At 41.2% G+C, this 27,174-nt stretch overlaps 1 protein-coding gene across 9 annotated transcripts; it reads left to right on the forward strand.

The window, feature by feature from the left end:
• The first annotated feature begins 486 nt into the window (after positions 1 to 486).
• On the forward strand, positions 487 to 25,278 carry LOC128021484 (low-density lipoprotein receptor-related protein 2). 9 transcript variants are annotated; one of them, XM_052608724.1, is made up of 49 exons: positions 487 to 558; positions 2,546 to 2,665; positions 2,782 to 3,012; positions 4,026 to 4,139; positions 4,246 to 4,365; positions 4,493 to 4,618; positions 4,702 to 4,905; positions 4,993 to 5,161; positions 5,234 to 5,402; positions 5,493 to 5,721; positions 5,805 to 5,924; positions 6,007 to 6,225; positions 6,447 to 6,767; positions 6,853 to 7,071; positions 7,149 to 7,316; positions 7,672 to 7,935; positions 8,011 to 8,226; positions 8,319 to 8,525; positions 8,608 to 8,871; positions 8,957 to 9,172; positions 9,585 to 9,740; positions 9,914 to 10,180; positions 10,408 to 10,623; positions 11,943 to 12,095; positions 12,180 to 12,434; positions 12,951 to 13,166; positions 13,251 to 13,403; positions 13,502 to 13,765; positions 13,841 to 14,056; positions 14,122 to 14,289; positions 14,371 to 14,574; positions 14,776 to 14,943; positions 15,023 to 15,238; positions 16,257 to 16,486; positions 17,145 to 17,274; positions 17,358 to 17,551; positions 17,697 to 17,883; positions 18,192 to 18,407; positions 18,743 to 18,926; positions 19,000 to 19,201; positions 19,289 to 19,453; positions 19,541 to 19,747; positions 20,662 to 21,211; positions 22,226 to 22,351; positions 22,660 to 22,767; positions 23,689 to 23,922; positions 24,009 to 24,255; positions 24,341 to 24,455; positions 25,194 to 25,278. In XM_052608724.1, the coding sequence occupies exons 1-49, from the start codon at positions 507 to 509 to the stop codon at positions 25,233 to 25,235; spliced, it is 9,537 nt and encodes a 3,178-aa protein (XP_052464684.1). In that variant the 5' UTR covers positions 487 to 506; the 3' UTR covers positions 25,236 to 25,278. The 9 variants fall into 9 exon arrangements, 8 of the variants coding, with proteins under 8 accessions (XP_052464684.1, XP_052464685.1, XP_052464686.1 ...); XM_052608725.1 differs by having other exon boundaries at positions 492 to 558; positions 24,344 to 24,455; XM_052608726.1 differs by lacking the exons at positions 24,341 to 24,455; positions 25,194 to 25,278 and having other exon boundaries at positions 492 to 558; positions 23,689 to 23,934; positions 24,009 to 24,155.
• The last annotated feature ends 1,896 nt before the right edge of the window (positions 25,279 to 27,174 follow it).

The raw sequence follows: 27,174 nt of genomic DNA on the forward strand, positions 1-27,174 counted from the left end.
CAGCATATTAGATTTCTGAAGCTGAAACTTCAGCTTTACCGTCACAGGAATAAATTACATTTGAAATAGAAAGCAGTCATTTGAAACTGTAATAACATTTCACAATATTAGGCCTCTTTCCTTTACTGTATATTTTGGATCAAATGAAAGCAGCGTTTGTGAGGTCTTCAAAAACATTATTTATAATAATTAGTCCAAACATATATATATATATATATATATATATATATATATATATATATATATATATATATATATATATATATATATATATATATATATATATATATATATATATATATATATATATTTATTATTATTATTATTATTATTATTATTATTATTAAATGCTTAAACTTACATATAAATCAGGACAATATTTGTTATATATACTTGCATAAACGAAGGATTGTATGACGTCACGGTGGCGCCGGTCTCGCGCAGCGGGATCTTATAAAGGCTTGTGATTGGTCCGCTCGCACGCGCGTGGCTTGAACAGGTGTGTGATGGACCTGCGGCGTTTCATCTTCTGCGCGGCGGTGTTTGTGTTACTGACAGGTAATTCTCTCGCTTTTGCAAGAGCGGTAGGACGGTGATATCTATGCTCCTCAACGATCCCTCCGATTCTTAATAATTATAATAAAAATTAAAGGAGAAACCGGGGCTAGTTGTCACAAAGCTGCATCCCTGTTTTTATCGAAAAGTCCAGTTTCACAAATGTGTGTGATTAGTTTCATAAAAACATTTACACTACCGTTCAGAAGTTCAGACATGATGTCTCAGTTGAGTTTGTTTCATTTCTGAAAATTAGTGTCAATTATAATGAATCATTCAGAAACTTGATACAATGATTTCTGTTAAATTCAGCATCCAATAATCAAAGTTATAGTCCTGGGCCCGGTTTTTCAAAAGGTTTAATCCGGATAAAATTGATCCGGATTTAGTAATCCTTTTTTTGCGATCCGTAATCACGTAATCCATCTTACTTTTGGAGCCAGTTTTTTAAAGCAACATCGGATTGGATCAATCTGATCCGGATAGGAACTTTTCAGGATCACCAAATCTGGAAAACCAGTGCTCAAACAGGATAGGAAATCACAATGTAGAACTATAGATATGTATAGAGCAACAAGTAGAATAGCAAGTGAGGGGTCAATATAAGTTCATTTTTATTTGAAATGAAAACCCAGACATTTAAAAAATAATATAAAAACAAGATAAACCCCACCCCATCCTCTTCCAGCAGTCCGCTCATCTGAGACCTACAACACAAACACTGTACATTGAGTATACTTATAACAAGTATCAAGTATAGCTGTTTTGAGAAAAAAAAAAGACTTAATGTAAAGCAATATTTTTGATTGTGATGAATATATATATCAATTAGTGACAGAATAAAATGTATTGTTTTTGGTCAATTTAGACAGCTGTTTGGGGGATTATTTTATTATTTTTCTTTATACTTTGGTGTAGGCCTATTCTGAAAGGCTGAATACGTTAAAGCCTACCTAATCACTGTAGCCTGATGGATGAACAAATAAAATTAAAACCTTATGAATAAATAGGATATCTTGTAAGGTACTGCATGATCCAAATATAGTATTATTTGATAAATTTTTTAAGTTTTCATTACATTTTGGCCATAAAATCCACGCTGAATCCACCCTTCTGATGGGATCAGTTTAATCCATATTTTTTGGATCAAAGTGATCCAAATCCTACAAAAAAGTTCTTAAAAAACCCAAACTAAAGGTTTGATCCGGATCAAAACCGAGATTGGATTACGTGATCTAATCCGATTATGTAATCCGTTTTTTCTTTTGAAAAACACATTTTCAAGATTTGATCCAATCCATTATCCAAAATCCTACTGGATTACTTTTGAAAACCCGGGCCCTGGTGTGTCCTGCAGAGTTTAGCTCTTACACACCTGGCTTGAAGTTTCTAGTGTAGTAAGACATGGATCAGCTGCTTCAGGTTTAATTCGGGTCAGAGCCAAACTCTGTAGGACTCCGGCCCTCCAGGACCCAGTTTTGGGACCCCTGCTATAGACCGGTATATTACTACAAAACAATTTCTATAATAATAACAAAAATGCTGTTCTTTTGAACTTTCTGTTCATCAAATAAAAACTAAAGAAAACAAACAAAAATCAAGGTTTCCATCAGAAATGTTTCTTGAGCAGTAAATCATCATATTACTACATATGTTTATTTATTTATTTTTTGCTGAATTGTCGTAATTGTTTTAAATTCCGTTGTACAAGGTCAGCGCATGTTCAATTTTCTTACATTCATAAAAACCAGCCTTTCAGTACCTTGGAAATGTCTCTTCTCTAATGACTGTAAGAAAGCCATCTTATCGGCCACAAGTAATTAAAATCTTTGAAATAAATAGTTGTATATAATTTTTACTCTCTTAGACGTTCATGTTGTTTTTTTAACGTTTTCATTTGACCTCCAGAAAGCTCCAGACTGTATAAAGTATGGAGTCCTGGTGTGTCAGAAGTGTTTGAAGTGTGTGAGCTCTGTGAGTGGTGTTTCAGGTGCTGACGGGGGCTGCGGCAGCAATCAGTGGCAGTGTGATGATGGAGTGTGTGTGTCACACAGATGGCGCTGTGACGGTGTCAGTGACTGCCAGGATGGGTCTGATGAGATGGACTGCAGTATGTATCAGACCCCACCTGCTCCTGAAGACGTGTTTTTATGCTCATGTTTAGGTTGCATCTGGTTGATTCTATGGAAGGAGAACACAACTAAACGAGTGTATTTTTGTCATTAGTATGTCAGCCTGGAGACTTGGAGTGTGCGGATGGCTCCGGGTGTGTGATTGTGTCTGATGTTTGTGACGGGCGTCCCCAGTGTCCCGATGCTTCAGATGAGTGGGACTGCAGCAGGCGTTTGGGGTGTCTGTCAGGTGACTGGAAGTGCAGGAACAACATCTGCATCCCACAAAATCTTCTCTGCAATGACGTCAATGACTGCGGTGACAACTCTGATGAAGAATCCTGTGGTGAGATGCTCTACAAGTGCTAAACCCTCATTAAACAATGTATGAATGTCAGTGCATTATCAACCTGTGGCTTTAAGTGACTTTGTCGAACCATTCGATTAAAATAAAAACAAGAAGAGACACAGCCTCTAATTATCCAGGCCCTAACACGAGTGATATAGGGACAACCTATTCATAAATGCAAAATGGGAAGGATATGGATAAATGTATTTAAATGTATTAAAAGGATAGTTCACACAAAAATGAATCCTACCCCATGATTTACAGTACTCACCCTTGAGTCATGTGTGCATGACTTTATTTCAGATGGATCCAATCAGAATTGTATAAAAAAAAATGTCCTGACTCTTCCAAGCTTTATAATGGCAGTTGTTTAAAAAAATAAAAATAAAAAGTTTGAAATTTTATTTTTCTTGCACGCATGCATTGATTTGTCACATGGGGCACTTTTAATGATGGCTGGATGCACTTTATCGTGCTTCGAAATCTCAACACCCATTCACTGCCATTATAATGCTTTGAAGAGCCAGGACATTTTTTAATACAACTCCGATTGGAATTATCTGAAAGTAGAAGGTCATAAACACCTCTGGTGGCTTGAAGGTGAGTAAATCATGGAGTAATATTCATTTTTGGGTGAGCTATGCCTTTAAAAGTATTGTATCGTTTCACATTGCTCTATGATCGTGCATGTAAATGCTTTCATTGTCCTGGTTTCATGTATAACAAGCTCTGTGAACTCTTGGAAGTTTTCTAGTTGACACTAAAAACATTTAAATTGTATATTCGACCTAAACTAAGTTTAAAAAATAATAATAAATTGGAGGTGGAAACCATGTGACGCTCACCCTCTCATATTCACATATACTGTGAGCATCCTTTGCAGAAGCAGATTTACACAAAACATGTACATTTAAACAGGGTTTCTGATGATGTTTAGAATATCATATTGTCCTTTTGATTCATGGTCTGTAAGCGTCGTGGTGAATATTTGCCTGGTTGTGTTTGATTAGGTTCCTGTGGGAAGATGAGCATCCGCTGTCCTGATGGCACATGTCTAACCTCCAGACAGAGATGTGATGGAGTTGCTCAATGCTCGGATAAGAGAGATGAGCCACTAACATGTGGTACATAAAGACCCTCAGTGTTCCTTTTGAATGTTGAATATTTATTTATTTAGTGCTTTTATTGATGAGGTTTTCCCCTCATGTTTCACCTTTCCATGTGACCAAGGTAAAAGTTGTCATTATGGCAATGGCGGCTGTAGTCATACTTGCATTGACCAGCTTTGGGGAGCTTTGTGCACTTGTCCCACTGGAATGACCCTTTCTGCAAATGGACTTGATTGTGAAGGTATGTGTGCACTTTTGCCTCTAAGCAGACTATATTTCTGTAAGATGCAGCATTGATGCTGTTCTCTGGATGTGCAACGGATACGGTCACAAATACAGTCTTTCAGTTTGAGTTGATATTTTTCCAGATGTCAATGAGTGTGCCCAGTCTTTTGGACCTTGTATGCACTTGTGCACAAACACACCCGGGTCTTTTCGGTGTCTGTGCCAGAATGGTTTCAAAGCTCTTGACAATGGCTCTTGCGAAGCTCAAGGTAACTTATGACATGTGTTTTCAGATCTTACAATTAATAACAAGTATACACTGGAAGCACTGACATCAGACTGTTTTCGCCAGGAGTCGTGACCAAGATCTTGACCTCCAGGAAGGGGTTGATTGGTTTAGTGAACGTGAAGACCAGAGTCTACGAGCCGCTCTTTAAAAGCGAGAGTGACCCCATAGCCATGACCTATGATATCCAGAGAAACTTCATCTACTGGGCTGATAAAGATGGGAATATCTACAAGGCTTTTAAACGGAGGAGCGCAATTCTTTATTCAGGCTAGTCGAGCACTAAATCAATGCAAAACCACTTTAAATATCTTGGCCTCCACTGAAAGCAGACGTGTTTTATTCTTCTCTCACTAGGGCAGTCTGGTTTGCACAGTCTAGCCGTCGACTGGTTTACTGGACAGCTGTACTGGACGAGTGTTACCCAGAAAGCCGTCCTCACCGGTGCAGCTGATGGCAGTGCTGTAGGCACGGTCCTGTCCAAAGAAATGGACCCGACAGAGATGGTCCTCAGCCCGACTGAGAGGTACAAACTGCTTTTGACTGTATTAGCACAGATTTGAAAAGCATGGTTATATCTGGCTTTTTCCTTTTGTAGTTTCATATTTTGGATTAATAAAGAAGCGACTGAAGAGCTGACCATCGAGAGGGCGGAGCTGGACGGTTTGAACCGGACTACACTGGTTTTCATTACTGCGCAGCTCCCGAGGAGTCTCACGATGGATGTGGCGGCGCGCCGGCTGTATTGGATCAGTGTTTACAAAGCGGTGCGACATGTTTGGGGTGAAAAAACAAACTAATTTTGTTGTCAGATTTATTGATTGTGTTCATGTTGAGTTTTTCAATTGAAATGGCAGGCGATTGAGAGCATCAGGACGGACGGCACGGGACGGCACACCTTCTGGGGTTTCTTTCAAGGCCGTCCTGCTCAGACCCTGGCCGTGTTTAACGGCTGGTTTTACTGGGCCGATGAGAAAAAACTCTCGCAGGCTTCTCAAAGTATGCCTGCTGACACACAAAATGGTTTCATCTTAAAAGCCTCGCTTCCTTTCTTGAACATCTACCATGTTCTTCAGCAACCCCGAGGTAAATGAAGTTTCGTGAACGCACATTATTTCTTAAATCTTAAAGGTGGATACACCACAGCATTATTGTGTTTTGTGATGTAGGTTTTGCTACGTGTAAAGACTCGGGCTGCCGGCTGTGTTTGCCCTCCAAGAAAACTCCTGCCGGGTTCACCTGTCTGTGTCCTGAAGGAGCGCTGCCCATGTCTTGGGGATCTTGTGAAAGTGTGTTTCACATCTGATATTTAGCATTTCAGTTCAAAATGAGCTGCCTCTTGATGAGATGTTCACCTCTTGTCATTGTCAGATTTTAAGGTCGCCTATGCCACAGCCACGGCTATTTACAGTTTGGAGTTCGCAGGAAAGATTCCTGTGAAAACTGAACTCTTTACTTCAGATGAAGACATCCAGTCCTTTGACATGTACTGGCGGAGAGGATGTGTGGTGTGGTCTAATGGGACGGGCCACGTGAAGACGAACATACAGTCTCAGGACTTATCGGACTACATCCTGACATTAAAACCCGGTGTGTTACCGTTTCCACTAGAGCCTTGAAACATACTCTACATGAGCACATGAGAACTGATGCCTGCTGTTATTCATGCTTGATTTTGTGCAATGTGGATAGATTTGTTTACTTAATGTATTTGGCCATTATAGTAGACAGAGGGACTTAATACACATTTAATGCTATGTTTATTCTAGCTTAAAGTAACTAATTCTGTCTTGCCTTGTCACTTCCTGTAGCCTGCCTCGTCAGAGTTGACCAGAGGACTGGGAATCTGTATTGGCTGGCCTGCGATGAACTTTCCATTGGCGTTTCTACCATTGGCCCTCTCGACAGGAGTATCTCCAGACAGCTGTATCAAGCCAGAACCGCAATCCTTGACCTCTTTGTGGACTGGCAGAGAGGACAGCTGTACTGGCTGGAGGGAGGTCAGATCATGAGGATGAAACTGGGTCTGATTGGTGGAAATGCAGAAGCTATCTTCAGCTTTGAGGAGGATGGGGTCAAAGCCGTTGTGTTTGACCGTAAAGCGAATGGCTTCCTTTGGAGCGTGGAGTCTTGTGAGTGTCTTTTCTGTGTCAATGAACTGTTAGTGTGCACACTACAGGCTTTCATTTACTTGAGCTGAATGTGAAGTTGTTTCAGACTTGCAGGTTATGAGTCTCCTGAAGATGAGAAGGTACTCCGCTGGTAAAGACTGGGTCGTTCCTGGCTCCCTCATGGCTGCTTATGAACCCTACACGGTGACCTTGTTCAATAACATCCTGACCGTGTGGAATCGCAGAGATGGAGCTCGCGTCTCAGGGGTGGCGGTAGAGAATGGGGTTATTAGCTTATCTGTAGCCCTCAGGGAAGTCCAACAAGGTTTGCAATGGTATTCTGGGTTTGATTTTGTGTCTTTATGCTACTGTTATTTATTTTTAGTTTTGGATCCACTTTAGATACAACAACTGAAGATGTGCGTCCTACTGAGGTGACTTGCCAAAGTCCCCAAGTCTCTTGTGAAGGATCAGCCGTGTGTATCAGCCGATCTCAGCACTGTGATGGGAACAGAGACTGTCCGGACGGATCTGATGAGGCCTCGTGTGTGCACACGTGTGCGAAGACAGGTATGCTTTGACATTTCGCCCAAAAAACGTTTACTAAAAGTCTTTCAGTGACTCTCATGTTGTTTGAATCCTGTATGGCTTTCCTGTTTCTCAAGTCTTCTACATGCTTGAGACCGGTTATACAGTGTTAAAAAGAAACCCCGAAAAATGTCATATATTTGTTCCACCTGAAGGAGTATTTTAAGGTTTAAAAAATTTAGCTCATAGTACTTTTACATTTAAAGTGTAAGTATAGACTTGTTTTTGTTTAGATATTTCATTTAGTTTGGTTTGTTTTCTGCGTTTCTGACTTGATGTGCACAGGTCATTAGACTCTGGAAAAACCTGGTTGAAAGACTTCCCTCTGTTTTCTTAGATGACTTCCTGTGTAAGGACAGGAGGAAGTGTGTGGCGAGGGATCTGGTGTGTGACGGCCGCTCTCACTGCACTGACGGCTCAGATGAGACGGGATGTCCCACCACTGCTCCTGAAACCGTCTCCACATCATTAAAGTGTCGTGTGGGCTCTAAACCCTGTGAGGACTGCCGTGAGTGTGTGCTGTACAGTCATGTGTGTGATGGAGAGATGGACTGTAAAGATGGATCTGATGAACGCGGCTGTGAATATCGGTGTAAAGCAGGTAAAGCTCATGTGACCGATCCCTGACTGTCTTCTGTAACTCAAGACGTGTGTAACTAACAGTGTGTCCTCGTAGATCAGTTCCAGTGCGCTCATGGGAGGATGTGTATCGACAGAAAGCAGGTGTGTGACGGCACACCTCAGTGTCAGGATCGCTCTGATGAACTGGACTGTTTCAGTCGCTCACACGAATGCAGACATCAGTGTGATGATAAAACTCGCTGCATCCCAGAGAGCTTCCTCTGTGACGGAGAGAAAGACTGTGTGGACGCCACCGATGAACACAACTGCTGTGAGTTTCAAAAAGATGCTGGTTTTATCGTGTTAATTGCATTAAGTATTTAAAGGTGAACTAATCATGGCTGATCTCCTAACGTTTAACAGCTGAGATTAAAAGAGGGCATATCAATATGTTGACGCTGGACAAAGACAAGTCAGGTTTGCAGCCTCCGGCTCCAGTCTGTAGAAGTCCATCCGTGATGTGTCCGGGAACATCACTGTGCATTTCCCAGATCCGGCTGTGCGATGGGAAGAAGGACTGCCCGGATGGTTCTGATGAAGTTTCATGTGTAGACGCTTGTTCAAAACCTGGTACATTTTCACGTGATCATCAATGCACGTAAAAGTTTTCCAAAGAAAATGCTAAGCGTGGACATCTGTAATGTTGTGCCAGGTGACTTCCTGTGTAAGGACCGAAGGAAGTGTGTTGATGGGAGTCTGGTGTGTGACGGCCGCTCTCACTGCGATGATGGCTCTGATGAGGAGGCTTGTAACATGGCGGCTCGAACCTCAACCACGGCGCTATTAAAGTGTCGCAAGGGCTCCAAACCCTGTGAGGACGGCCGTGAGTGTGTGCTGCTCAGTCATGTGTGTGATGGAGAGATGGACTGTGCAGATGGATCAGATGAACACGGCTGCGGTCGTCAGTGCCAGCCCGGTTAGACTAATCCCAGTACTCCAACCTTCATATCAACATTATATCCCAGTACTGTCCTCACGGTGTCCTTGTTCCTCCGCCGCAGGGCAGTTCCAGTGCACTTCTGGAGCGAGGTGTGTTGAACTCAATCAGGTGTGTGATGGCACTCCTCAGTGTCTGGATAAGTCTGATGAAGCAGGATGCTGGAAACCCTCAAGGAGCTGCAGCATGCGCTGTGACCGGGACAATCACTGTATTCCTGAAGTCCTCATCTGCAATGGGATTCGGGACTGTCGAGATGGCACAGATGAAGCCGACTGTGGTGAGCCAAAAGTGCTCCTGAACTTGGAAAACTGTTCATCCAAGATTGTTACATAATAACTGGTTGCTAATTGTTGAAAAGCAATGCGAGTTATACACAAAAATTGCAAGAGTGTGTCAAAATTGCCAATTTAAAGTTGCATTAACATAAACATTAACTTTTTTTTTTTTTTTTTTTTTTTTACCATCGTTAGCCAAACGATACCCAACCCTAGTCTTAAGTGTCTTAATCTAGACCAGAATAGCCTATACGTGTGTACCAAACTTTATGCCAATTTTAAAAATGGTTTGGTCAATCAGTAGTTGCTTGTCACGGTACAATCTTTGCTTCATATCCCTCTTATTGTACTCCACTTTCCAAACACTGTGTCTGGTGGAAGTCTGTAAATAACCTAATAAGACTCTCCTGACAGCTGTATCCAGACCGGCTCAGACCAGCTGTGAGAGTCCCTCTGTCCTGTGTCCGGGAACATCAGGGTGTGTGTCTCAGGCTCAGCTGTGTGACGGCACAAGAGACTGCCCCGATGGATCTGATGAAGCTTCATGTATCGATTCATGTGCTGCTCCAGGTAAAATAACTGTGCTTCTCCCAGCCTGATAAACTGGCAAGTCCCCAGAACCTTTCTAAAACCTCTTCCTCTCTCTCCGCTCCTCCTCATCCTCCCCCAGCTGGTCACGATCCCTAAGATGTAATCGGTCATGACTCGTGCCTGCTCTGCTGTATTGTATGTTGTTCACACAGGTGACTTCCTGTGTAAGGACAGGAGGAAGTGCATTAATGGAGCTGTGGTGTGTGACGGCCGCTCTCACTGTGCTGATGGTTCAGATGAGCTGGGATGTCCTGGAATAGCCACTGAAACCACAACCGCAGCCTCCTTCAAGTGTCGTGTGGGCTCTAAACCCTGTGAGGATGGCCGTGAGTGTGTGCTGTACAGTAATGTGTGTGATGGAGAGATGGACTGTAAGGACGGATCTGATGAAGAACAATGTGAACTTCAGTGCAGTCCAGGTGAGATGTTGCAACAGTTTCACAATCTCATTTTTTTGGTCTTTAACAATATTTACTGAGGGCTCGAATACACTACAGCTTTTGCCCAAATTTTTGCGCTGATTTTGCGCCTGGACAAGATGATAGCAGTTGCCAAAGTCAGAGCCAGGCTGCAGATCTGAATGTACGGATTACATAGAAAATCTCTTGACTCGTTAACCTGCTCCTTGTCTGTGGATTGTTTACAGGGATGTTTCAGTGTATTCAGGGGAAGAAATGTATTGACATCCGGCAGGTGTGTGATGGGACTCCTCAGTGTCCGGATCAATCGGATGAAGCGGGATGCTGGAAACCCACCAAGAGCTGCAGCATCCGCTGCGATGGGAACAGCCGCTGTGTCCCAGAGGTCTTCGTCTGTAACGGGATGAGGGACTGCTGGGATGGCTCCGATGAAGCCGACTGTGGTGAGTCTGCTGCAGAAGCATCAGGACATGACATGCTCTGCTTTCCAATTATATGAACTGCTCCAAACTGGGAGATATAATCCTTTAAAGGTCCCGTTATTCATGTTTTTTTTTTTTTAAGCTTTGATTGTGTTTACAGTGTGCAATATAACATGTGTTCATGTTTCGTGTGTAAAAAAAAACACAGTATTTTTCACACAATTCACCTATCTGTATACAGTTGTTTTCACTGTCATAAGAACGGGCTGATGACTTCCTTGTTCTATAAAGTCCCTCCTTCAGAAATACGTGACGAGTTCTGATTGGGCCAGCGGTTCCTGTGTTGTGTTTCGACAGCAACGGAGCGCGCGCTGCCCTCCTGCTAACGTGATTGGGCTAGTTTTGAGAAGCAAGTGGGCAGGATTTGTTTTGAAAACCTGGCAATCCTGAACTGAACGCATGTGCTGGAGATGTGCTTCTAATAACAGAACGCTTTTACTGATGAGATGCGCATGAAAATCGCATTCAATTTATTCTATTTTTATTTTTTTTTGCACAGCCCTAACATCTAGTTAACAAAGCTAAACAGCATTTCTCTTTGTGTAATAAGTTACAGAAACTGTTAAACGCACCAACTTAAATAATAAAATACACTTACCGGTTGTGGTCCATAAACAACACCTTCTCCAGACAAAGAGGAAACTGCTCCATCTTTCAAGAATAATCTTTGTGTGAATCCGGCGTTAAACTGATTGAGATTGAGAAAGCTGTCCTCAGCAAAATGTGCTGCACATAGTTTTACATGTGCATTATAATTTTCGGGAACAGAGTTAAACATAAATTGTAACCATTGATCTCCAAGTACAGCGTCCCTGGGAAGCCCAAACAAAGATGATTGGACTCCGAGATGAAAAGAACAGCGTTACGACGACTTGGCAAACACAAACGTAGCTCTTCCGCTTCTCCATCGGAGCGCAACAAGACCACGCCCCCTTTTTTGTGTATTCATGTGGGTGGAGGTTAGTCAAAAACTGTTTAAGTGACATCATTACTGCAGGAACTAAAGGGGTGTAGTCCAAACGGGTGGTTTTTTGTAGGCGAATTCTGTTAATCAAATATCTCTCTTGGCATTGAACTTTGAGCTTTAGAATTGTACAGATATTATTTATACTCTAACAACAACATTACACACTAACTAAAGTTTAAAACATGGGATCACAAAGAACGGGACCTTTAAATCCTTTTTTTTTACTTTGTGTAATGTGTTTCTGGGTCAGTGCGACTCAAATTGATCTAACACTTCACTAGTGACAATAAAAGTTTGTTTTTGTTTTTTTAAGCCATGCCTACTCCACCATCACCGTGTAAAATCCCTTACGTGGCTTGTCAAGGGACGTCTCTGTGTATCCTGCAGCGCTATCTGTGCGACGGGAGAAAAGACTGTCCTGATGGATCCGATGAGAGACCGTGTCTTCGCAACTGCCCATACCGCAGTAACGAATGCATTGTTTGAGTTTTAGTTGTAACGTGATAAAGGAATTGCTGGCTTACATCTTTACGATCACGTTTTCTCCCAGGTGATTTCATGTGTAAAGACAGGACGAAGTGTATTGAGAGGAATCTGGTGTGTGACGGCCGCTCTCACTGCACTGACGGCTCAGATGAGACGGGATGTCCCACAGCAGAGACCACATCCTCAACCAAGTGTCGTGTGGGGTCTAAACCCTGTGAGGACGGCCGTGAGTGTGTGCTGTACAGTCATGTGTGTGATGGAGAGATGGACTGTAAAGATGGATCTGATGAACACGACTGTGAATATCAGTGTAAAGCAGGTAGTCCAGCCAGAGATCATTTTACACACAGTTTACACTTTGTAAAAGAAAAAGGGAAAAGTATAAATTTTCTCCATTTCAATTTATAATTGTATGCATTTTATATACATTTATATATAATATCATTTACTATTTGCGTTTTTATGAATTTCTAATGGTCTAATTTTATAAATTTTACTTTTATATTGTTGTTTGTCTACTTCTATCTATTCATTTATATTCAAAAATCTTGTAAATTTATGTATGCATCTCAGGTTTTTTTTTTTTATATACAGTTATCTATGAAGCCTTTATTTGTTTTTTTGCTATCTATTGATTTTATTTATTTTTGTGGACCTTTTTCTTATCCATAAATCGGTTTCATTTATATACTGTTTTTAATACTTTCCCCTAAACCCTGTTGAACAAGCGTTTCAGAATAGTTTATTTACAATTATTTTGTGACGCTAGTGGCACAGAAGTTTTCCCTTCCACATGACTCTTATTAGTAGACTTTGCTCTGTTGTTGTTCCTCAGGAGAGTTTCAGTGTGCCCATGGGAGAAAATGCATAGACTCAAAACTAGTGTGCGACGGCAAACCGCAATGTCAGGATTTTTCTGACGAGAGCGACTGCTTCATACGCAGCAAGAGCTGCAGCCACCGCTGTGATAATAAAACCCGCTGCATCCCAGAAAACTTCCTGTGTGACGGAGAGAGAGACTGCGTGGACGGCACCGATGAATCTGACTGCGGTGGGAAGCTGAGCTACTGCTGGAAATATGATTCGACTCTATGAATTTGGCTAAGAGTCATTTTTTTAATGGTTTTGTCTTCAGGGTACCCCACAAAGGTGGTGAAGTGTGAGAGTCCTGCGGTGCTGTGTCGTGACGGGGCGCTGTGCATCCCTCACACCAGTCTCTGTGATGGGAAGAGAGACTGTCCTGATGGATCTGATGAAACCATCTGCTTTGACCGATGTCCAAACTCAGGTACTCGAAGGTCACTTGCTTAATTATACGAAACATAGCTTAATTTTAAAGCATGCATGCAGTCACCATTCCTTTGTTTTTGTTTTTTTTATATATAGGTGACTTCCTGTGTAAGGACAGGAGGAAGTGTGTGGCGAGGGATCTGGTGTGTGACGGCCGCTCTCACTGCACTGACGGCTCAGATGAGACGGGATGTCCCACCACTGCTCCTGAAACCGTCTCCACACCATTAAAGTGTCGTGTGGGCTCTAAACCCTGTGAGGACGGCCGTGAGTGTGTGCTGTACAGTCATGTGTGTGATGGAGAGATGGACTGTAAAGATGGATCTGATGAACGCGGCTGTGAATATCGGTGTAAAGCAGGTAAAGCTCATGTGACCGATCCCTGACTGTCTTCTGTAACTCAAGACGTGTGTAACTAACAGTGTGTCCTCGTAGATCAGTTCCAGTGCGCTCATGGGAGGATGTGTATCGACAGAAAGCAGGTGTGTGACGGCACACCTCAGTGTCAGGATCGCTCTGATGAACTGGACTGTTTCAGTCGCTCACACGAATGCAGACATCAGTGTGATGATAAAACTCGCTGCATCCCAGAGAGCTTCCTCTGTGACGGAGAGAAAGACTGCGTGGACGCCACCGATGAACACAACTGTGGTAAGAGTGAGTACACATTGATATCACAAGAAGACATTAAATGTACTCACGGATTTGTTTTGTAGCTCCCATTACTGGCCCATCCGTCACTGAGCAGCCAGCTTGCATTAGCCCTTCTGTATTTTGTCATGAAACCTCAAAATGCATCTCACAGTCCCAGCTGTGTGATGGAAAGACGGACTGTCCCAGTGGAGCCGATGAGCGGTTTTGCATATCTTTATGTCCAGATCCAGGTAACTGATGTGCTGTTCTTAGATGATATAGATCAAAGTCAATGCATGTTTGATGAGCTGAAGACGCTGTCCTGCAATCAGGCCAGTTTCTGTGCGAGGACAGACGGAAGTGTGTTGAGAGCTCTCTGGTGTGTGACGGTCACCCACACTGCGCTGACGGCTCGGATGAGAAACAGTGCCCCGTCTGTGCCATGCTTTGCGACCAGAAGAGCGTGTGCCTGACGAGTCAGCAGATCTGTGACCGAAAACCAGACTGTAGAGACGGTTCAGATGAGAAAAACTGCGGTAAGTCCACAATTTACACCATGCATGTGTGCATGCATAAACAAATTAATGCATTTTATTAATTTACCTTTTAAAACATCTTTTAGTGTTTCGCCCTGAATAGAAAGTCATGTGTGATTGAGAGTTGGGCGATTAAAATTTTTTGGTGAACTGTTTAATTTCAAATATGTCAGTCTTTCCCATTGATTTTTCATATTTCAGACACTGGTCTTATGGATGCAAGTGCTCCGTTACCTCTGAAATGTCCCTTGGGATCCAAACCTTGTAGGGATGGGAAAGAGTGTGTCCTGTACAGCCATGTGTGTGACGGGGAGAAAGACTGCAAAGACGGATCTGATGAGAGGAACTGTGAGCGGAAATGTAAAAAAGGTACATTTACAGTAGAAGTGCAATGTATCCTTATTTGATGAAGGCCAAATGAATACAGTGTACTATTTCAACCCTGTAGGCCAGTTCCAGTGCGCTCATGGCAGGAAGTGTATAGACATGGAGCTTGTGTGTGACGGCACACCTCAGTGTCAGGACCGATCCGATGAAATCAACTGCATGAAGCTTTCAGAGGAGTGCAGGCACCCGTGTGACAATAAGAGCCGCTGCGTTCCTGAGACCTTCCTCTGTGACGGAGAGAGAGACTGTGCGGATGGCACTGATGAAGACAACTGTGGTGGGTCAACGGCAGGAGGTGTTCATGGTAGTATGGGTCAGGATCTGGGTTCAGTCTCGAGGACTTTTTTCAGGAACTGATGAGTATTCGTTCATCTAGATCCATCGAGACTTTGCTCTTAAACAACACCTTAACAGTAAATCAGAAAGATTGGCTTTAGTTAAAGGATAAAACATCATATTTGGATAAAAATGTAAGGGATAGAAGTGCATCATTCATGGAACGAGCAGAGTAGAGTTGTTGTTTTAAACGGGAATCATCTTAGGGGAAGTTTGATGCCCATTTTACACAAGTTTGTATGTTTCATTAGGGTCCTTATGAAATGTCTGTAATGTACTATGGTTAAAGTTACTGCAGTGGTTGTGTAAGGCAAGGCAAGACAGGTTTATTTATATAGCACATTTCATACGGCGTGATAATTCAAAGTGATTACATGAAAAGATAATCGCAACAATAAAAATGATTTATAAATGTATTTAAGAGGTTTAAAATGAGTTTAGAACAGTTAAGAATAGTAAATGATTATACACAAAATGTATTGCAATCAGTTTGGACAATGCACAATGCTCATTCAATAAATGCACAGCTAAGATTTGAGTCTGCATTTAAAAGTGAACGTGAAGGTGTAAAACCCCCTTTCTACCTCGTCAAAAACAGCTCCGTTCACAGCGACTCGTTTCGGTGCATGTCTCTTTAAATGATAATGAGCTACTGCTCACCCCACTACTCTCTTCCATGGGGCGTGTCAACGCAAGAATCATGAAATGTGTGAAATATGGCTTGGAGGTGGTCTTATTTAATAGCTAGCTATCCATGTAGAAACCGGCTGCAGATTCAAACAGCTCACGGGATGAAACCAGTTTCAGATTCACAGCCCATAACTAACTGGCTTGCATGACACTAAATGCCAAAAAAGCTACTTCATTCGATGTCCACTTTAAGACGTTATCACCATTTTAGTGATTTACTTCAGTGTTCGGACAGTTTTCCTGACTCTGTGGTTTGGTTCGTCCTGCAGTTGTAGAGCCCTGTTCTGGAGAGCGGTTCCAGTGCAGTAGCGGTCAGTGTGTGGCTCTGGCTCTCCGCTGTGATGGGTACACTGACTGTCGGGATCACTCGGATGAGAAGGGCTGTCCTCGGCCTCCACACTGTCCTGTGGAGCAGCGCTGCCCCCACACACACGAGTGTCTGCTGAAAGAATGGCTCTGTGATGGAGACCAGGACTGCAGTGATGGGTCTGATGAGAGGGTGAGGAACCGCACTGGTCCTGTGATCTTGTCCCAGAGGAACCAAATGCTTCTGTTTTTGCTTAATGCTGTTGTGTAGGTTTTGTTTGTTTGTTTTTGTTTTTGTGGTATTTGTTTTTCTTTGTGATATTTTGTTTGGTGCATGGTGTTTTTGTTTGCCGTTTTGGGTTTTATGTGGTGTTTTCCTTGTGATATTTTGGTTTGTTTGCTGGCTTTTTTGGTGTTTGTTGTGGATTTTGGTGTTTATGGTGTTTGTTTCTTTCTTTGGTTTTGTTGTGTTTGTGGTGGAGTTTTGTGTTGGTGTTATGTTTGTGGATTTTGGTGTGGTGATGTGGTGTATTGTTTGGTTTTTTTTTTATTGTGTGTGTGTGTGTGTGTATTTAGTTGTTTTATTTGGACCGTTTTAGTTTTGTTAGGTTTTTGTTGATTTCTTCAAAATGCTTTCACAATTGCTCTGTTGGTTTCTGTAACCAGTGAGTTTAGGGAGGAGATAACTCTGAACAGGGGTCTCGCAACAAATGTTTAAAAATTTCCCCCAATTTTGTGTATTGCCTCCAGTCCAAGTGTGTTTAAAACGAAGTAGATGTGTTCAGAAGGTTCAACATAATCAAGTTATCCATCTGCACCACAGTGAAACCACCTCTTCTCTCCCCGTGTAGAACTGCGAGGTGACTGCACTGAAGTGTGGAGAGTTCCAGTGGTCGTGTGCATCTAAAACTCAATGCATTGTGATGACATGGAGGTGTGACGGCGTAAAGGACTGCAAAGATGAGAGCGATGAATCTGGATGTGAGTGGACGTCTGAAATCAGCTCTAAACTCCATATCAGAAACTGTTCAATAATCTGAAAGTGTTGATTGCTTGTCTTATAGGTGGTCAAGTGAAATGCCCCACACACTTGTTCCAGTGTGGAAGTGGGGAGTGTGTGGAGCCAGATCTGGTGTGCAGCGGGGCGTCTGACTGTGCAGATGTCTCTGATGAGGGTGTGGGGTGTCTGAAGAACAACTGCTCCAGTCCCAGCCGCCCATCATGCCATCACTACTGCATCAACACTCCACACGGAGCGGTCAAACATTCACTTTCTGCTTTATAGAAGAGTGTTATAATCGTGCATTATGCAAAACACAAATCAAGAATCGAGCTAAATTTAAATGAAATATTTTTGCACTATATAGTGGCATCCAAATGCAAACATCCTCTTGTGTTTCCAGAGATGTGGCTGTAAGTCTGGCTTCAGGCTTCAGTCTGACGGTTTAACCTGCAAGGACTTAGATGAATGTAAAGAGATTCAGCCCGCTGCCTGCAGTCACAAGTGCCTCAACACGCCGGGCTCCTACCTGTGTCAATGCCACCCTGAGTTTATACTGGAGCCGGATGGGCGCAGCTGCAAGACCGCAGGTATAAGTCTATAGCAGCTAGCTAGCCTAGCATAGCCAAACTTTTTATCACTATAAAGTCTGATCCTGGTCAAGTACTAACGAGAAGTGACTGTTTGTAACAACCCGTTTCCCCTTTTGCATGTCTTTTAATGGGTGGTACAAAAATATATTTAAAATACATTTGAATAATTGCACAACAGTGTCTTTGTGGAACTGGTTGCACAGGAAATGCTGAAAAATTGCAGAAAAGTGTACAGTATATAGACTATGTATTATTCTACTGTATTAATAGTGTTTTTCCTGCACGTCAATCATGTTTTTGTGCAGAGGAACCCAGTCTTTTGGTCTCTGAACAGAACGAGCTGTTAAAATTGGGTCTGCGGAGCGGCAGCATTCAGGCCCTCACTACACCGGGACGCAAGCCCATCTTCTCTCTGGACTACGACCTGAAAGAGCAGAGGGTGTACTGGGTCAGTCTGGAGGAAGAGAGCATCAAATATGCCTTCCACGGAGAAAAGGATAACATTCAAACTATCATCAAAGGTAAAAAAAAAAAAAAAAAAAACTGACGTCAGAGAACTGTGAACCTTATGTGAATAATCAAAATATTTCCTTAAAATCTCAGAAGGTACTTAGTACTTTTTCTGAAAAATAAATCACAACTGATTAGATTCAACTTTATAAAAAATTGCTTTGTTAAATGCATTTTGCTTTCGAATATAAATAGTTTCAGTATAAAAAGTTTCAGTGTGCACATGTATAAAAGGAAATGCAATTAATATTCCATCAAATATTGTAAGTTTTAAAAGCTGAATGTGTTCGGCTTACAAAACGGTTTAAGAGACCCTGGCCTAATCAAAATAACTTTGCACATTCAGGTGTGAAGTCGGACTCCATAGCTATCGACTGGATGGGGAGGAACCTTTACTGGGTGGATGGTGTTGCTGGGCAGATTCTAGCTGTGAGATTGACCAATAGTCTTGTAGAGCCCCAAAACTACATCGTGGTTGTGGAACAGGATTTGCATCAGCCTCGTTCGCTTGTGCTGCTGCCTCAGAAGGGGTGAGAAACACATCCAGGATGCTTCAGTCTCCGTGTGTGGATGCAGATAAATGTTTCCAGTTATTGTTTGCAGGGTAATGTTCTGGTCCGAGATCGGAGGTCAGGCACAGATCGAGCGCTCGGGCATGGACGGCTCAGACAGGAAGGTGGTGGTCAGCCGGGGTCTCGAGCGGCCGGTCAGCGTGACGGTGGACACACTGACTGACAGACTATACTGGACTGACGAGAAGCTCCGGTGTATAGGATCCGCGACGCTGGATGGAGAAAACATAAGGGTGATATGAAATGTGCCATTTAGTGTACTTTCCCTCTAGTAGCAGTTTTCTTTGTGAATCCATTTATATTTATATATAATTTTTCAGTTGCTACAGCTGTCTGAGATGCCTAGTCCCTTCTCTGTGGCGGTGTTTAATGACATGGTCTACTGGTCCGACACGAACAGACGATCCGTTCAAGGGGCCAATAAACTGACTGGCAAGAACCGGCAAGTTCTTCTCAAGAGACCCGGCCAGCCCTTCGACCTCAAAGTGAGGATGCATGCTGTACACGTTACTGAATCTCATCTGGACATCAGTATATCTGCCGTTCCTGATCGTTTCCCCGTCCTGTTCTAGGTTGTGCACGCGCTCTTGCAGCCCAATGTGTCCGGCCCGTGTGAGAAGCTCGGGTGCTCTCACGTGTGTTTGCTGGCTCCGGGGCTCAGAGCGGTGTGTCGCTGCCCCGTGGGGCTTCTCTTAGCCTCGGACGGATTCAGCTGCACCCCACCTGTCGATTCCTCCTCTCCTTTCCTTCTGTTACTGTCTCCTACCGTGATTACACAGGTACTCCACTTCAGAAGAACCACTGAATGGAAGTGATGCAATAGTTTGTCTCCAGGACAGATTGCAGAGTAACACCTTTAAAATGACAGTGTAGACTGGTTTTAAAATCAACATGAAATCAAATTGTACCTTAGTTATTTACTTAAATGCACATTCCTGGTCGTACGGTGCATAATTTATTAGTTCAATTTAATTCATGTTTAATTTTTGGCTGACATCACATAGGCTACTAGTTTGTTAACTGGCAGCCAAAATAGTTCGTTTATAAATGAATAAATATATCCTAAATAAATTACATTTTAAATGTATATTTACCATTGTGTAATTTATTTGAATTATTTTTACATATAAATCATAATTACTTGTATAATGTATAATAATAAAATAGATTTTTTTAATTAAATATAAATCAATTGTATTATAATGTAGCTGATATTTTATTTGTATAATTTATAATTACTTTTCCTAATTTATTATACTATATTATAATTATTATTGTATCCTAATTTATAATTTTATAAAATTATGTATTTATATAATTAGAATTTTAAAACCCCTAAAATGGTTCATGCATTTGTGTAATGTAATTGTTATGAAATTAAATTTGATAAATATATTTTAATTTATAAAAAAAAAAATTCTCTCTCTCTCTCTCTCTCTCTCTCTCTCTCTCTCTCTCTCTCTCTCTCTCTCTCTCTCTCTCTATATATATATATATATATATATATATATATATATATATATATATATATATATATATATATATATATATATATATAATAATTAACCACATTTTTATTTGGGGCAAAACTAAAAGATGACTATTTTTTCCAACATAATCCCACACATGCCATTTGATTGAGCTTCACTTTTACCGATCCCTCAATAAGCCGTTGTTAACTTCCTGAGCTCAGGTCTTCACTAAGGGACTGGAGACAGAGGTTGGGATGAAGACGTGGCCGGAGCACCGTGCTCTGACTCTGCCGGCCGTGAATGAAGCTTCAGACTTCGATCTGCTCCTCGAGGACCGCACCGTCTCTGTAGCTGACGCCGGACGAGGATCTGTAGCTCAGCTCAAACTCAGCAGCTCTGGGTTCACACCCATCGGTCACGTGCTTCAGCTCAAAGGGGACCTGGTGACCGCTCTGGCTGTGGACTGGGTCACCCGAAACCTCTACTGGAGCAGCGTCAAGAGCCCCCAGCTGTACGTCACGTCCCCCGGAGGGAAATACACCAGCCTGGTGCTGCAAGCTGAGCTGGAGGGAAGGGTCTCCATCGCCCTGCACCCTCCCACGGGCCGCCTGTGCTTCACCGCAGTGGGACGGAGGGGACCCCAATCTCTGCCCCAGCTGGACTGCGCTCACATGGACGGGAACAATCGCACGCTGCTGTGGAGCAAAGCAAAGATGCCGGTTTCACTCGCCTTTTCTGAGAAAGGAACTACACTGTATTGGGCAGATATTGGTGCGTTAAGAGAACATTTCACTTTCCACAAATAGGGAATATATACTAACATACAGGGGCGTTTCCTCCAAATTGGATTAGAAAAAATGTGTACTACAAAAAATTTAAATGCAACATTTAAAAAGTGTATAAAACACTTATTTTCATAAGAAACATTGTCCGACAGTGACACCAGCTAACCCTCTCGCCTCCCCGGAGCCCATTGAGTTTGAGAGTGAACGGAGGAAAATCTCAATCGCGATATGACTGGATCTGACCGGTTAGGTTTGTGCAATAAATCCCGCCTCTTGTGTTCATGCACATTGGAGAATTAGTCTGAATGAACAAGATTTAATCTAAAGAAGAATCAGCTTGGTGGAAGTAAATCTGTGTCTGACCAATATTTACTGCACTTTGATGAACCGGAAAGTTCAAAAATAGTAAAAAGGTGAACTATTAAAAAGAGTACCGTAGCTAAAAATAAGTTCAAATACAATGTTGCTTTACAATGAAACCGAGGAATTTGCTTCATTATATATGGAAACTGCATACACAGACTATCTAACATAATTAACAAAGTACAGTAGCTTTAAAAATGACAGGTTTGTCCCAATAAAGAGGTTTAAAATTCTATATACATTTAATTGTTACTGCATTATTTTTTTTTTTGTTTTAGTAAATGGTTTACACACCGTAGTATTGGCTATCAACCATTCAAAATGTATTTTTGATTTATGTCATCTAAACGGTCGTTTTTCAGAAATGGATATTATAAATTCTTTTTTCCATTTATTTGAGATAGTTTTTTCAATAATTTAAGTTATCATTATTGGTGGTTATTGTTATAAAATGCTCCAATACATTTTATTGTCGTTTGTGAAATATTTATAAGTTATCTGTTTCCTATTTGTGGAAAGAAAAATTTTTGTTTGAAGAAAAATAAAATTGTATGTCTATATATTTTATTAAGCTGTGAATCTCTTCCAAACCTGGTCAATAATGCTAACCGATCCTGTTTGTGTGTTTTGATCCCAGGAAATGATCTGATCGGCTCTATTAATATGGATGGCTCTGATTATAAGGTGTTCCTCACCGGGTCTGCCTTCATGGTGTCTTTAGCCTGTGTTGAGAACATCTTCTTCTGGGTCACACTGGACAACGGTAACAATCACCCCTCCACAAGTCTCGTTTCCATTAAATCCAGTTCTGTGTAGAACCACTAGATGGCATCAAGTCATCAACACCCTGGCTTTCAACCATTATATTCAAATATTCTTAAAAAAACAAAGCTTCTTTTAAGAACACTTTTGAATCCTAGCGACTCTCAAATGAAACTTTGACAGTAGTTTATACATTAGATAATTAGAACTACAATCAATCAGTTATTAACAACTCTTGATAAAAACATCTTCATTAAATATGAATATTACAAATGTTTGATGATCTGCAGCTCTTTGCTCTTGAAACAGGTTCAGCTGCAGTGTGGTACACGGACGGTTTCCAGCCCAAACACATGTGGTTTGAGGTGAAGACAAACATCATAGATCTGAAGGCTTACAGCAGCTCCAGTCAGAAAGGTTCTTCCCTGCTGCATTTGTCCCGTGTGTGTGTGTGTGTGTGTGTGTGTGTGTGTGCACAAGTCACATTAGAGTTCTTCTATTTTCCCACACCTCACACTGCAGCCGTCCCTGACAAACCTGTCCAGCACAGACTCACTCGCTGCTCCTCAGCTCCACTCGGTTCAGTATAGTACCATGTTATTCTTGTTTTTGCACAGTTTTACTGTATGTTGTATACGGTGCATGAATTTCCTGTATATGTGAAACACCAAGATCACCTAATACATTAAATGATCACCTAACACTGCACTTATTACTGTATCCCACAGTGTGTTTGATTTGCTCTTACATTTCCAGTCTGATGAACAAACCATAGTGAATTACAGTGATTAGTGATTATAGTTGATTTAAATGCTAATGATTCTTTTTTTTCTTTTATTGCATCAATATTTATGTATTTATTTATTAGACTTAATTTTATGTACTTTATTTTTCTATAATTTTGTTTATATTAGTTTCTTTCTTTTACATCTTGTGCATTTTTTTTTTTACCTTAATGTATTTTTCTGTATATTCATTTATTTGTTTTAGATTTTGTTTTTATCATATTTTTTAATTGAATATTTTTTTTTATATTTTTAAAATATTTATATTTTGTATGATATTTGTTTACTTGGTCTTTGTTTCTTTTTTATTAATTTTATCTTATTTTACTTTTTAATTAACTTCAACTTATGCATGTTTTATAATATTTTGATACTTTTTTTAGTATTGATCTTTTTTTCTTTTAACACTATCTTCTTTAGAAATAAGATAAAACATAAATACGCAGCTGTTTTCAGTGTGTAATCTAGTATTTGGGTCTGAACACCGGTTGCGTCTCTGTACCAGAGTGAATCGTCCTGTAATTCTTGTCTGGTTCTCTCTCTTCCTGACCAGGAACCAATCTCTGTTCTGAACACAACGGGGGCTGCAGTCACCTGTGTCTGCCGTATCCAGGTGGACGCTCCTGTCGCTGTGCGCAGAACTACCTCTCCGTCAACAAAACCAAATGTGTTTCCAGCCTCCAGTGTCCCGCGGGCAGTAAAGCGTGCAGAGACGGCCTCTCGTGCATCCCTGTGGCCCAGATCTGTGACCAGATCCCAGACTGCCAGGACGGCTCGGATGAGGAGTGTGAGTGAATCGGTTCGTCTCCATTTCCAGGTTTGCAGTCCTGCATGTACAGATCAGATTCTAAACACAGTGCTAATGAAAACCAGGTGTCAAATCTGATACTCGGCGTCTGCCTGCTCTGGGCTCTGCGGTCGAGGTCTCGTCGTGTGAGGCGGAGCGCTGCAGCGGTCACGGGACGTGTGTGAGTGTGGAGGGAGAGCCGGTGTGTGAGTGTGAGGAGGGGTACAGCGGGGATCTGTGTCAGGACACCGCCTCCAGCAGCACTGCGCTCGCCCTCACACTCACCTTTCTCTTCGGAGGTGCTCTGATGGCCGCAGTCATCCTCAAGAGGAGGTTCATCACTTCAGAAACATAATAGATACAGATTTGATAAATAACATGTTTGTATATCAAACTATCCTCCCAATTGTATTTGCAGCAGGGCAAAAGCAGCGAGGGAAGAGGCTACAGAAAAAGAGACGCTTGTGACTGATGAAGACGAGCACATAAACTACTCCCAAAACTTTGCTAATGAGTTGTACGTTCCTGAAGAGGTAGAGTGAAGTTTCTATAACTAACTGCATATGTATACACATACATGTATATAAAAATGAGATTCTGGAGCACAAAGAGATGTTTTGAAGTGTTTACATTGTTTTACATGCAGTACAATGACGATGAATGGAATGTGATTACAATGGCTTCCGGATAAATGGTTTATGATCCACAAATATAATAGAAATTCACAAATAAATAGGATGAGACATGCAGATTAAATTAAAATGTTTATATAAAGATTGTACATTTTCTTCAAACCTCATTGTGGATCTCATTTCTTGTTTTGCATGAGATTTACAAACAAAAAGATATGCACAATATTTGCATAAAAAAAATAAAAAAAACTCAATGTTTTTGAGTGTCATCCTAATTATTTTGGTGAATATCTTTGCTTTTATAATAATCAATTTAGTCAGGAATGTGGAAGAGTTATTCTGGGGACTGTGAATGACAAGTTCCAAAAATAACTGGAAAATTACATTTTATGTATTTATTCATTTTTTCCTAAAATAGCTTTGTGCATTTTTCCACATTACTTTTATTATGTGGAAAAGAGCAGCCTGGACATTCTTCTAAACTTCTCATTTTGTGTTTCACAAAGCAAATATGATCATAGAGGTTTGGGATGATTTAGATATTTGGAATTCATAAAAATGGACCTGTAGAATTGTATATAATCTTCTCTTGTACATTAAGTCAGAATTCAGCCTTATGACTCTTTCTCTTTCCTGTAGGCTCCGATCGCTCCAGCTCTCACCACGCCTGTTGTCAGCTAATCATTTTTTGTGTGTCTAATAAAACACTTTCTTCTGCAAGAAATATGGTGTCTAATTTCAAGAAAAGCACTTGTCTCATATAAACTTGCCACAGATGTCGAAACAGCAGGTAGTTGGTATTCTAAATAAATGTTTACACAGTATTTCACAAAGGAAGCCGCAGGGTTCATGTCACACACTGAAACCTAATGGGATTGTGAAACCAAAGTCTAGTTTTTATTTAACACCTCAGTCATTATAATTAATTATATCCTGAAACTGTGCAGGAAGCAGGTCTGTGTTGTTGTGCAATGCATGTCTGTCACACATTTACAAATGTAATAGTCTTTCTCACTTTATAGTTGTGTATTTTCCTGTAACCCTTAAGTTCCAGCTTTATTGCTTGGTCATTTGAGTTGCTTCTTTAAATAGCCTGCTTTTCCTGCTTCCTTCCACAACACAAAACACTTGTGTGTTTATGCAAAGCCAGGTCTACTTTCAATACTTTCTCTGTTACCCCATCCCCCATGAAACATGAACCAGCACCTGAACAAGAGGAAGAGGCTTGTGTGACGCTCTCTGGGTCCTATCAATTTGTGGCACAAAATTGAAATATTTTCATCATATTCATGAAAAGGATAAATTCAGGTTTGAAGTATTGGTTTCATTTAGTTGTCACTGACTCATGATCTGCCTTCACCTTTTGAATTCCTACAGAGATGTAAAAAATAAATGAATACAGAAAGGGTTCAAAATGCTATTTGCAATTTAAAAAAAACCAAAGGTGCAGAATGATTCTTTCACGAATCCGACGTTACTTCAGGGCCCATTGTGTCGATACATTCACGTTAGTCACTTTTTTTACTATAAAAAATGTCTGCACTAAAATACAAACTTTAAGTTGCGTGCATATTAAAGGTGCTGTGGGGAACTTTTGTAAAAAAAAAAATATATATATATATATATATATATATATATATATATATATTACATATTTATTAAACCTGTCATTATTTCCTGACAGTAGAATATGAGACAGATAATCTGTGAAAAAAAATCAAGCTCCTCTGGCTCCTCCCAGTGTCCTATTGCTATTTGCAGAAACTCCATCGCTCCCGGTAAGAAATCAACCAATCAGAGCTGCGGTCCCTAACTTTGTTTGTGTTCAAAATGTAGAAAAATGTATATAATAAGCGAGTACACCATGAATCCATTTTCCAAACCGTGTTTTTGGCTTGTCCTGAATCACTAGGGTGCACCTATAATAAGTGTTTATATTCGGACTATTTTAGATTGCTTCGGGGGTACCGCGGCGGAGTAACCCAGTACCTTTGTGATTCTTCATAGACATAAACAGAGTAGAAGTAGTTCCGGCTACGATGTTCTTCCGCAAGACGCAAGAAGTTCCGTTTATTAACCGCTAGAGCGTCAAAAGTTCCCTACCGCAGCTTTAAGTAAATATTTGTCAGTCTCCTGCTTTCTTCGGGTTGCATGAGGGAGTAGATGGGGACGTGTTTATCGGATGTCAGACACATCCTACACTGATTTAATGTCCTGCTCTGTTCATCTGGCCCGTGTTTGTCCTGTAAGCTGAAGGTTCACTCCTCCTCCTCCTCCGTGTGTTACCTGACAGGGCTCTAGTTTCACTGAATGGGTGGGTCTCTTTTCTGCTCGGGAACATTGCTTTATTCTTTCTGTCTCAATGCATTCATCTGTTCTGAAGGCATCTCTCATTCCATCTTTTCCTCATTTGTATACAGAAATCCAGTTCTAGTTTTGAATATATGTTTGCCAGTTGCCACCTTTCACTTGAAACATGGTGAGTAGTTTTAAGTAAATTACTCTATTCTCTCGCCTTAGGGAGTCACCTCAGGGGATTTTAAGGGTGCAACTTCAGGATGTAACCTGGCGTCAGATTCACAGTTTTATTAAGGCTTGTGTGTTTCAGGTGTCTTTGTTT

The sequence above is a fragment of the Carassius gibelio genome, chromosome A10, assembly GCF_023724105.1.
Source record: "Carassius gibelio isolate Cgi1373 ecotype wild population from Czech Republic chromosome A10, carGib1.2-hapl.c, whole genome shotgun sequence".
NCBI classification, from domain to species: domain Eukaryota; kingdom Metazoa; phylum Chordata; class Actinopteri; order Cypriniformes; family Cyprinidae; genus Carassius; species Carassius gibelio.